This window comes from Nestor notabilis, unplaced genomic scaffold, assembly GCF_000696875.1.
Source record: "Nestor notabilis isolate BGI_N333 unplaced genomic scaffold, ASM69687v1 scaffold11657, whole genome shotgun sequence".
NCBI classification, from domain to species: Eukaryota; Metazoa; Chordata; class Aves; order Psittaciformes; family Psittacidae; genus Nestor; species Nestor notabilis.
Genome location: NW_009936969.1, coordinates 12,678 through 24,991, shown reverse-complemented (window position 1 = coordinate 24,991; position 12,314 = coordinate 12,678). Strand labels below are relative to the sequence as shown.

Below are 12,314 nucleotides of genomic sequence, written 5' to 3'. Positions count from 1 at the left end.
CGTGGCTTCTGAGCTCATCCAGGGATGCTGAAGTCAATGCAAGTTGAGAGCTCTTCCCATTTTGCAGTACTGAGCATAGAGCTTGAACTAGAAAAGATTCTTGTCCAAGGATAAGGATTTTATTTTCTTTTTAAAGAAACCAGGATGGAGGGAGTGGAATCTTGGCAAGAGAACGGAGTAGGGGTGCTTTTCTCACTCTACAACAGCAATCAATAGGGAATGTGTTATTTTGTCATGTCAGACTTCGTCAGCATAAGCAGCTGATGATAGCTTTGTGATGGAAGTTAAGTTAGAGAAAAACTGACAGAACTGTGATTTCCCAAAGGAAACAAAAGCAAACATCATCTACTTTGAAAAAATCTGATTTTATTTTTGTATTGAAAAGACCTGTCAATTTAAATAGATGTTTATTTCCATTCATGGTCTCAACCAGTGTTGTGTGTTAACATTATTCAGAACTGTATAAAAAGCCATTTGTGTTACATCGGTTAACATCCTAAACACTGGGGGGAGGGAGGGGTTTGAAGCAGCTTAACATTAAAAATAGGATGTTCCCAAAAAACTTACAACTGATGCGGCATCTTCTAGTCTAATTTTATAGGAGCTGAAGCATATTGCAAATACAACTCAAGTTATTTGGTCTTCAAAAACAACTTTAAAACCAGATTGCTTTCATAGCAGTATCGAAGCTGTCAGCTGAGAGAACACACACATACACTCGCGTGTGTGCAAACACACACATGGAGAACCACACTGAGCACAACTGGAACACCCCATTCAGTATCTGAATTACGTAGATGTGTTCTGAATCCATGAGAGCTGCAATTTAAAATGCTAGTTGCCTTTTTTTAATATATACACTGTTCCCATGGAAACCCAAGATTCTGCACAATCAACTGACATTTATTACTCATGGTGCTGCGAAGTTCTCTAGTGAAAGGGCCAAATTCCAAAACCTTTACTCAAACATGCACATCCCTAACCAAAGCCAAAGAACAGGGGAGAAGATGGTTTAGAAAAGGGGTTTTGCAGGGTCAAGGTCTAGATTTGAAAAACCACATGACAGATTGTCATTCAAAAGAAGGTTTTTAAGTCATTCTTTGGTTTATTTCCGTGATTCTCAACACTGTCCGAAAAGCCCAGAGACAGTCACATGAGAAACCATTGCTCTAAAGCAAGCCCACAGCATTTTAAAATCTCGTGTATTAAATGTTCAGAAGACTACAGGAATTCCGAGTACCCCTTACATTCATGTCCCCAAAAATCTAGTAACCGCTTAAGTGCATGCACTGAGGCACGACCGGCATGCCTGTAAATCCATATTGTTCAAGTTAAGAGTAAATATAGCTGCAAAAAACCCCACCCACCTATAATTAAATGGTCATTACTAGCAATACTATAGCGACTGTCTTGTTATTAAAGACATGCAGACATGGTTTCGGCCCGCTTGGCTCGCTCAGCCAAAGGGAAGCTGTCTGCTCGATTTAGAAAGAAAGCAAATTTTAAGAATCCAAGGGAGTTTAATATTTCCATGTTCCTGGGGTCAAATGTTAATGTAAAGATGTAGACAAATGGCAAGGATATGAAAGCATCTCTCGTACATTCCAAGGTTTGGAAGTCAAAAGCAGATCTTAACTTCCTTATGCTTAAGTGTTATGGTAGGCTTGGAAAACCAGTAAGAAGTGATATAAGATTTCCGTGAAAAGCAAAGTAGAACTAAGTCTAACTGGCATTTGTATGCGAGTACTTTTTGCTATGCTTTATGTAAGGCAGATTTTGTTGCAAAGATAGTTACCAGTCTGCTAGAAGGAAGAAAATACAGGCCACTATACTCAGAGAAGATGGCTGATAATTACTAGTGACAACTTCTACTTTTCAGAACAACTCAGCTTTAATGTACTTTCTGGAAACAGCATTTTCATCACTGGTTTTTACTTCCTTCCCCATCCCACGTTATGTATCAAAAATCAGGAGTGGACAAATGAATTGTGGATATTTACCAACCAGCAACATCTCATATCCCAGTGTTATTTTTAACTGGAACAAATATAGGTCATTCTTTATAACCTACTGCCAGTGGTTGTTTATAAATATCTGCTTGCTGCAATAAACACTGGTCATTGAAATATTCATTCGCAATAACTACTTGGCACTAGGTTAATATACTTGTAAAATTTAATGGAAGTGCTTCTGATGTACATACAAGCACTTAAAACAACAGACTTTGAAAACTGAGTTTTGGGGGGTTTTAATATCTATAGGTATAGTTTTTGTAAGCATTTCTGAAAGTATTAGATCTCTTCAGAAGTTTAGAGGCTCCTGTCTCAGCATATCTAAGCTTCTCAACAGTTACAGAATAGCTAGTTTAACATTCTTGCTCCCTATGCTGAGACAACATGGTACCAAAATTGCACTATAAAAAGAGGCATTTTTGGTCAGACTGACCCCCAGCTGTCCCTTAACAGAAAAGCAACACAGCTCAAACCTGTCTCCTCCCTCCAGAAGACAACACCCTAAGGCCACAAATTCACATTTGCCAGAATATCAGGTGTTTCTCTGTTTGTGGCAACCGTGTACATGCTCACTTAGAGAAATACAGTATGAAAGCCCCACCGCCACCTTTAAGGACAAACCACCTCAGAAGCCAGTGTAGGCAGCAGTGCGTATGGAACCACGTTACATCGAAACCGTGTGTTAAAGCCATTCCATCTAGTTAACACTAGTTTTTAACAATGTTTAATCAAAATTCCTAATTGCAGGAAAGAAAAAAAAAAAACCCATGATCTTAACGTAGAGAGAGGCAAAAAGACGCAAAGATAATCACCACAATGATCCAATAGCAAAAAACTCCTGTTTAAAGGTTTTCTTATGCTAAAAAAGGCACACAACCCCTTGTGAACTAGAGACAAAAGCTAGCAGTACTACAGCAATAAACCCAGAAGAGAAAGCCTACCAGAATTACCCAATTGCCTACTGGGAAGGAACAATGAAGTAGACAGGCTGCTCTCGCTCTGTTTTGTTTGCAGGGAAGTGGTCAAATTTAATAGTCAAATTTAGCCACATTAAGAAACATTTAACAAAAGCTACCCCAAGAAACCAGAACAAAACCTGACCTTTGGGTCAAAAGGCCACAGACAGGCCTTTCCATAGCATGTAGCTGAGTGAGTTCAGAGATTGGCAATGAAAGGAAAAAAAAAAAAAAGCTTTAGACATGTGATGGGAACAAGCTTTGGGATCTATCGAACAGTCACACCAAGCTTCTCCAGCACACGCACTCCCTTTTCTTGGTATTCTTGTCGGGTCATCCAGAAGTTGTCTTTGTCTTTCATGATGTCCGCTAGAACCGCACCACCCAGAAACACCATGTGCTTTCGGCGAGGTGGGTCTTCGATTCGGATCTTAAATTTCTAAGAAAGAGAGAAGAAACTGTTAGTAGGGTCCCTGAAACAAAGCCTCGCAAAAGAAAGCCTGCTTTCCACCAGAACAATGACATGGAAACGGCTCAGTGAGAAAAATGCAGCCGAAAACCTGAAATGCCAGAACGGGGAACGCGGCGTGAGCTTCCAGCTTGCGCAACCCGAGTAAAATGAGTACTTTGCACTGGAAACTAGAGACAGCTACTGACACTTTCCCCAAAATGATACTTTCAGTGTATCCACAAAAAGCTCAGAAGTCAGGATACAAAATTAAAGACCGTACTTTTGCATTTCCTGAACACAGTAAAGAGCGAAATGCTTCCTGAGCTTCAACAGCTACAATTATCATAAGTTACCAAATCAAATCACAGAATATTTTAGGATTACACCAAATTTTACAAGGGCAGATGGAACAGATTTTAAATTTACAGAATCTACACCAGCCTTGCTAATGAATATTCCTTTAAATTCTTTGATGCTAAAGCTCTAACTTCAAGGGCAACAATGAGCACAGTCAAAGCTATGTGTGAAATATTGTCTCAGACTTAAAACATTCTGTACAATTGAGACATTCCATAGAGCTGCAAAAAATCTTTAGAGAGCACTTTAATATTAAGAACCAGGGAAGTTCAATTCCGTTCAACATTATAAACTCCACTCAAAGGAATTTTCTTTGCAAATATCTCCTCCTTGAAAAGCAGACAGCATTAACAGTGCAGTGTAACGTGTGTGTGGCTGTTGTTTTGGAGAGGGACTCTCCAATCAGGGACTGCACCAACAGGACAAGGGGTAATGGGTTCAAACTTAAACAGGGGAGATACAAGGAGAAAGAAGTTCTTCTCTGTGAGGTTGGTGAGGCACTGGAGCAGGCTGCCCAGAGAAGCTGTGGCTGCCTCATCCCTGGCAGTGTTCAAGGTGAGGCTGGACAGAGCCTTGGGTGACATGGTCTAGGGCAAGGCATCCCTGCCTATGGCAGAGGGTTGGAACCAGATGATTTTAAGGTCCTATCCAACCCAAACCATTCCATGATTCTATGGTTGTCTCCTTATCACATTAACCAATAAACAAGGAAAATTTATTCCACTTGAAGGTGAGAACTCCAGCCTCATACTTTCAAGTATTTCACTTATAGCATGAAACTCAAAACTTTCCCAGAAAAACAAAAACATTTTTGCTCAACGATGACTTCAAGGCACAATAATTCAGTAGCTTTGTTTAACCTACACTACAAGCTGTGCCCTAGCATTTATCAGCCCGTTTTACACTCAAACTAACCCAAGTCTTCACGCATTACTTGCTATTAGCACGGACTACAAGGTGGCTTTATTGCAAGTCTATACACACAAGGCACCCATATGAAACGCAGGGGAGCGAAGAACCGAGAGGCAGCAACTTTGCAAGCTGCATGGAGCGCCACCCGCAGCTTCTCTCATTTCTGACTGCTTGGTTCCCTCTAGTGGGGACTCGGGATAAGCCTCTGCTCCACACAAAGCAAGCAGCAACTCGGCACCTACCGAAAGTTTTTCCACATCTCCTTTCAGAACTCGCTCCAGGTAGAGCTGTTTAAGTTCCCGCTCCAGTCGCGAAGGCAGCCCGGGGTACATGGTGGACCCTCCAGACAGCACAATGTGCTTGTAGAATTCAGACCTGACCAAAGAAATAGTCTTTCTGATGTCTTACAGGACACTCTGTAGTACAAGTAGGTACCTGTACGTACAGGGGAATAAATACAAACCTAGAAAGTGGTCACTACACAAAGACAAACTTTATGTGTTTGGTAGACTTGCTCATGCTTTTCCAGGCATCCCAGAATGCAGCAGTAACAAATACTGTGCTTTCAAGATATTATCCTTGCTCATTCATACCGAAAGAGACAAGTTTTCAGACAACCCATTAAGCTCCAAGATCCCATCCTGAGCCCCACTCCCAGTATACACCCTTCCCCAGCAGTTCACATGTTAGTGTCCAAAGCAAAAGATGTCATTTTGTTTGAATGCGGTTCTCTCTTCACACCTGCACCCTGACAGAGGATTTAAATGTTCTGCTCTTACCTGGTATCAATGTCAGCAGCCTGGATGGTGTTAAACAGCAGTTCAGCCACACCAACCCCTTCTACATTGATTAAGTGAGGCTGGAAGAGTGCCTCTGGTGCTTCAAACCGTTCTCCACCGACTTTGATAATCCTGCCATCTGGGAGCTAGTGAAAAGAAAACCAAACACCATTTAGGAGACTACTTTTAGCCACTTGGATGCTAAACAAACCAAGAGGAAATGACCTACATTGTTCCCTAATGGTTTAAAACAGGAAATTGTTGATAATTGTCACCACTGCAAGAAGTCATTCAGTAGTACTCAAAGGAGATACAAACTCTTCAATCGTTATGCAAGTCACTTAGAGACATCAGGGACCAGATACATTGATACTGAGGTACCAAACGTTTGCTTGCAACACAGCTCCTAATACCGACTTAAAAGATGATCTTACAGAAGGAATAATGCTTTCCTGCTAGTCCTTTTCTTCCATGTGTGATCACAGGAAGTTTCCACTAAGAGCAAGTCTACCATTCTTGTCACCAAGTATCATCAGTCTCACATGTGTCACTGCTAGATGGACGAAGCTGAAACAACCTGACATGCTAGAGTAAGTCCACTTTCTCTACAAATTCCTGGACTATAATATTCAAATTTCAAGGATCTAAAATGACAAAAATGAGTACAAAGTCTTAAGGATAATCTGAAAAGAATAAAAGAAGAAACAAAGCTTTTAAAAGTTTTCCCAGAACCAAGTAACCTGATTCGACAGGCTCCTACATCTGGGAAGTGAGCTACTGCCAAGAAAAAGTTAGAACAAATCAAAGCTAAATGCTACCTGAATTTAAACCTATGAACTTTAGCACATGAAAAGCTGTCTCAAAATACTCACTGTGTAGGATTCAACTAGTACTGTGGTCTCTAATGCCAGTTTCTGCTCCTGTTCGATGTTGTATCCCACATAACACAGCTTTTCCTTGATCATGCGAACAGTCTCAAAATCAGCAGAATGGTTGAAAGCGTACCCTCGCAGCAGGAGGAGCTACAGGGAACATCACATCACGTTAGCAGGAAATGAGACGAACAGTCCAGATCTCTCCATCAGCAGATGGGTACATTCAAACATGTATCTTTACAGGGCTACCTCCCCTTTTTAACTGTAAAATTAGTACAAAGTCAAATCTGCCAAAGTATATCCATTATTACCAGAAAATTAGAATAGCAGCAGCATTACTCCGAGTGGGAAATTTTCTTTGACATTACAGCATTCTGTATAACTGCTACAAAGTGAAAGATAACCAAAATAATTCTTATAGTTAGGGCTTCACTTCAGAACATTCCAATATTCCAGTTTAACCATAACATTTGTCAATCCAGAATGTTGCTTATATTAAAAAGCAAACAAATAGACTATAAAAGAGACTGTCTTATTTAGTAATCAGGGAAGAATCACTAAACCACTTTCCACACTATAAGAAAAATTACTTCTGAAAATAGATGTGTAGAACTGATTGAACACAATTTTGTTTTCATTTTATGTATCAAAAGCCAACTTTTGAGCTTTTCCTTCCCAAATATGGTATGAAATCCCTTCCTACGAGACTTGACACTATAAGAAAATGTGAAGTCTCTGAACACTGTCGATAATATCACATGTGATTTAGATGAGGAAACCTAACAGACTGAAGCAATACAGAGAATAAAAGAGTTCTTTATGTAATTAACATATAAATAAAGGGAGACTGTATAGTGGTTTCTTGGTATCAAGGATTTTAACTTGAACCCACGTACCACGGACACCAGCCTCAACCTTAAACATTCTTTGCAGCTTACCTTAATGAGGTACCTAGTGATATCCCTCCCAGCGATATCTAACCGTCTGGTGAGATGAGGCAAAGAGAAACCTTCATAAACTGGGCAAATATGAGTTACACCATCTCCAGAGTCCACAACAACACCAGTCAACAAACCTAACAGAATAGGAGGGTAAAGAATGGGAAAACTTTCATTAACACCTTCACAAGCAGAGCAGAATAGTAGGGAGTTTAAAATAGGACTTTTCACTGTTATCTCCACACAACTTCCACTCTCCCAGTTATCATTTTGGGAAAAGTAGTCACATCTAAAATTCAGTTATTTCCATTCAGCTGGATTTTAAACTTCAGGTTTTCCAAGTAACAAATGGTTTCATTTAAGTTTTCTAAAAGTATTACCTCTACTTTTTCCTAGATGCTTGTGACTCTACCATTCACAATTTGATCTGGTCTTTTGACATCCTAAATTGCACTCTAATTTCAGAGAATATCTAAGATCATTACATGCTTGTTGGGGACACAAATTCCTCCTCAAATGCACCTGTGTATGTGCAACTTCATATTGATTTCTCAAATATAAAGAAACCTAGAGGTATTCAGGCCACAAGTTCACCTTGTTACAATTATCAGGACTTACTGATACTGACTAGTATTCAAAAACCAAAACAATGCTTTAATAAGCTAGACAATATTTGGACAATACAGCAGACATCTAATTTATTTTCCCCACAGAAGTAGGATTAGGCTGAATCAGATCCACTTTCATAGACTAAAGAAATTAACTCTGGTGAAAAAAACTTTACCATGAAATCATCCAATTCTAAGGTGCACCAAACTGAGGTATCATATAGAACATAGAGAAACAGAAGTTTCTATACTTCACTAACAAAATAAGAAGCAGAATTAATGGTGAAAGTTGATTAGAAAACAGTTCTATAGTTTCTCACAAGCTGTCTAAAGCAAGAAAATCTATTTTAAGGGGAGACCTTAAAATAAGAAAGGAACATTTATGGCAAGGTGCATTGGTTTGGCTACTGTAATTTGCTCAAGCTTTGTAAAACAGGAGGCGACCAAATAGGTTATTTGCCTCAAATGAACTGAAGAACACACCTTGGTTCAGGTGCGTGATCAGATCTTCAGATTTACTGGTGAACAGGAATAACTGCTATGCTAACACAAGGTGTCTTGTGATGGGACACATGCAGTAAAGTGTCACAAGGGACTATACCTAACTCCAAAAGACTGTCGTGAGGAACTGCTAAAGAATTTCCTAATTAGAACTAGGTTTTGATATATACACCCTTTTGCCTTGAAATGGCACATGAGCACAAAGAATTCCAGCTAAAAGCAACGATTAGTTTTAACAGCAGCAACAAAACATGGTGCACTAAGGCACATCTCTCTATAATTTTAGCCACTACTTTAATCCTTAATGTAATTTAAATTAAGTAGGGCGTTTTAAAGGGCTTTTTTATTTTCAAAAGCAAATACTCATGTGCCACTAGGTTTTTATATCTTAGAAGGCCTTCAACTTCATTTTAGATTATCACATGTAGGAACACTGTGGACTGCTCTAAGTTGTTTCATATTTTGTTATTCACTAAGTAATTGAGCACTATTTGCTAAAATACGTGTGCAATTACAGCAGAATTTGAGACCGTGTGTGTTAGTCAATTAAATACCTCTACAGAAATCAAACCAAAGAAAAACCAAGGAGGGAGCAGGGGGAAGAGAAACACTAATAGCACAGATAGCAGCAAATAAAACTAATATCTAGGTCTGCAAAAGTGGTTTTGATTCAACTCGTTTTAATGACTTGTATAACAGTACATGACTTGCATAACATAACAGTACCCCACTGCTTTTGCTCTTGGGCATAGAAACTATGGTGACATGTTAACTGACAAGGATATTTATGTCCTGCTGTCTCTGCAGTTGGTTTATGAAAACATCACCACCAGAGGTATCTACCAATAGTTCTTCAAAACAAAAAGCAAGCCCCTAAGTCAGAGCTGAGCTTATTTACGCCACCATTAAGCCCAAGACCCATTAATATTAGTAGTTTAGCTCAGCAGCACATTTATAAACCAAACAGATTTTAAGTTATCTTTGCCTACCTTGAGCATACAAAGTAAGAACCGCCTGAATGGCTACATACACCCCAGAAAACTGGTATGTCTCAAACATAACCTGTAACACGAAGGCAAAAATTAATGTCCAAACCAGGCCAAATACTTGAAAGAAATTTCAGAGTTATACATGTTTGAAAACTCTATTTCTAGAATTCTGTATTTTTGCTCATCAGAAACACTTTTCAAAACAGAATCACACAAATTCTATACAAACATCAGAAACCTACTTGCTTTATGGTAGCAAGTAGTACATTCAGTTCTATATCTGACCCGTTCACACAAGATAAGCCATATGAAACATTCCACATCCCTTTAGCAACGAAAGTGAATACTTACAAGAAACCCACACACCAATTCCTGCAGCTTTACTAACCCGTTTTCCACAGTGCTTAATGAGCAGGAGGCAGCACTTGTAGACCAGCCAAGTACTTCATTACTGAAGTGTGAGTTGGAAATGAAACGTTTGTTAAAGGCGTAGGCTCTAAATCTAATGAAGTTCAGAGTTCTGTTTTATTTATTCTTCCTATCAAGCCCTACAGGCTTTGAACAACTGCAGACACTGTCAAGATCAGACTCCTATATGCACAGGGGTCTAGAAGAAGCTCAGTGTCACAGGCTGTTCTCTGGATTTGGGTCACCTTCTTCCCTTCCTTAAAGCATGACTGATGACAGCTTTCAGGAATCAGTGTAAAATCCACAGTGATTGAAACAGCACGGGTAGGGCTAACACTGTCACTCCATACAGAAAGCCACAGGTTTGCAGGACTCTTGTGAAACATGAAAAGTAACAGCCTGTCTTGTAGCCTAGGTTCCCCTAACCACTAAACCAGTCTCAGTGAAGAAACAAGAGTCCAAGATTAAAGGATGTAGAGTTTATAGGATCTTGTCTTCTTTATAAACACAAAAAAGGCCAAGTAAACAAATCAGGCTGTACAGCAGTTTTCCCCTCAAAATGCTTTACCAGGAAAAAGAGATGAACTCTGCTTACTCCAGCACACACTGAAGTTTTGCTTTTGCTATTCTGGAGCCTCCTGAGCACTTCTGCAACTTGTAGGATTAGAAACTGATTAAATCCAAAGTACTCCCACAACTCAAGAAAAAGATACCTAAACATTTTTAAACAAAAAAGGCTGATGCCTGACAATTTTAGAATTCTGAGCTATTTAAAGAACCTCCTCTGTTAGAACAGTGGGATTGTAAAAGGCTGACCCCTATCAAACACCTGATCCTTGCAAAGACAAGCTAATTATTTCATAGCTGTATCGAGCACACTGCAAACCCCCTGGGAAGACTGATGCTGCCTGTCTCAGGGTATGTGCTGTGAGCACACAGCATGGCAGAAGGCCAGCAGAAAGGAACAGAGGGGGCGAGCTGCAGAGCACTCTGCCATGAGAACACCACACTGGGGTTTTATAAACCCCCAGTGTGAGCTGGGTAATAGAAAAGGAAATTTCATATAGTAGCTGGGTGCATGGGCTAAGAACAAGCAAGACATTACAAGACTGGCTGCTGGCGAGTAACTTCCGTACTGGCCACGGTTTAGCACACACAGCCACTACCTTCAGAAACAAGAAGCAGAAGTGTCTGCCAGAAAAGGAGCAGTTGAAAGCACAGCAGCTCACAAAGAGATTCCCTTTGAGCAGTCTTTGCCTAAAACCAACACTATTCCAACGGATGGTGCCTTCAAACAACCCAAGTGCTTACAAAATTAAAAGCTAATTCAAGAAAAATCTAAAATATCATCTTCATACAACAAAATGAATATTGAAATGGCATTAGTTACTGCCTTGACATGTTGCACTGAACTCTAGAAGCCACTGCTAAACCCTTTTTGTAGGCCTCTGCGGGGCTGTTTCTCTTTCTTTCAAGACATCTCTAGATCTTCTATTTGACATGAAAAATGCCTTGACATGGGACATATGTTAAAAAAAATCCTAAGATATAAACACTGAGCAGGATGCTCTCCTAAAAAGATTCTTCTTCTCGTGACAGCAGCTTTTGGATTGTCTACAAAATCGTCTTCTAGTTGGGCATAGAAAGGAAGAACTGAAAATCAGGAAAAAAGATAAGGAATACTAGGTTGGGATTAGGAGCAGTGACTGTGCCAGAGTCTCTCTCCATCTACATGATATGCCATCACAGTCTGTCTGCTCCTGAGGGTAATACAGAATGAGAATGCAGCAGATGGACAGCAAACACTCAGTTAAGATGAGGAGCAACCAGTGTCTTGTACACACCATGAAAGAAACTGCACTTAAGAAATATATATTTTATAACACAGCTGTCATGTGAACACTTGCTGCTGTTACTGTGCAGCTGAGTGTGATGGAGCGATGGGGTGAGAGAATTACTGGAAGCAGAATGAAGTACAAGCGTATATAATTATCTATCATCTTGATATGGTCCAGATGACTAAGCTTTTCTTTCAAAATGCTACTGCACTGTATCACTAACTGCACAGACATTATTATATGTACTGCAGGCTTTAGGAAAAATCTTAATTCAGTCCTCTTCTCCATACTGGGCTAACCCCCACGAAAAGGAGGAGCCCACTGCAAAAATGGAAGAGGTATAAATACATTGCATTTAAAAACCTAAATATTGCTAGTCCTCATAACACTGTGATCCATTAAAAATATTAATAGAAGCAACGAGCTTCTGTTAACTCAAATTTGAGTTCACAAAAATAGATTCTAGTTCTTAATCCTCTGGATCATGATTAAGTATCTACGATCTCTGGAGTGCTTTTAAAAGAGCAAACGGAGCAGTACAAATGTTTTATCAGAGTTCAGAAGCCAGGCAAGATTTTTCAGTTTATAGTATAAAATTACTCAGCACCAGAATAACTAAAATCCAGCCTTTTGTGTTTAGCAGGAAAACAGAAACAAGAAGACTATTGTAGACAGCTGAAAAGCAAAGAA

The 12,314-nt window shown here is 39.6% G+C and overlaps 1 protein-coding gene across 2 annotated transcripts in view; it reads right to left on the bottom strand.

Moving 5' to 3' along the window:
- Positions 1-1,872: 1,872 nt before the first annotated feature.
- ACTR2 (ARP2 actin-related protein 2 homolog (yeast)) overlaps positions 1,873-12,314 on the bottom strand; it is a 17,337-nt gene continuing 6,895 nt past the window's right edge. For both annotated transcript variants that reach the window (XM_010018603.1, XM_010018604.1), the window contains 6 exons: positions 9,379-9,451; positions 7,281-7,417; positions 6,340-6,489; positions 5,468-5,613; positions 4,931-5,063; positions 1,873-3,407 (listed from right to left, as the gene is read on the bottom strand). In XM_010018603.1, coding sequence (XP_010016905.1) covers positions 3,237-3,407; positions 4,931-5,063; positions 5,468-5,613; positions 6,340-6,489; positions 7,281-7,417; positions 9,379-9,451 — 810 coding nt within the window. In that variant the 3' untranslated portion in view covers positions 1,873-3,236. The remainder of the gene's footprint in view (positions 3,408-4,930; positions 5,064-5,467; positions 5,614-6,339; positions 6,490-7,280; positions 7,418-9,378; positions 9,452-12,314) is intronic.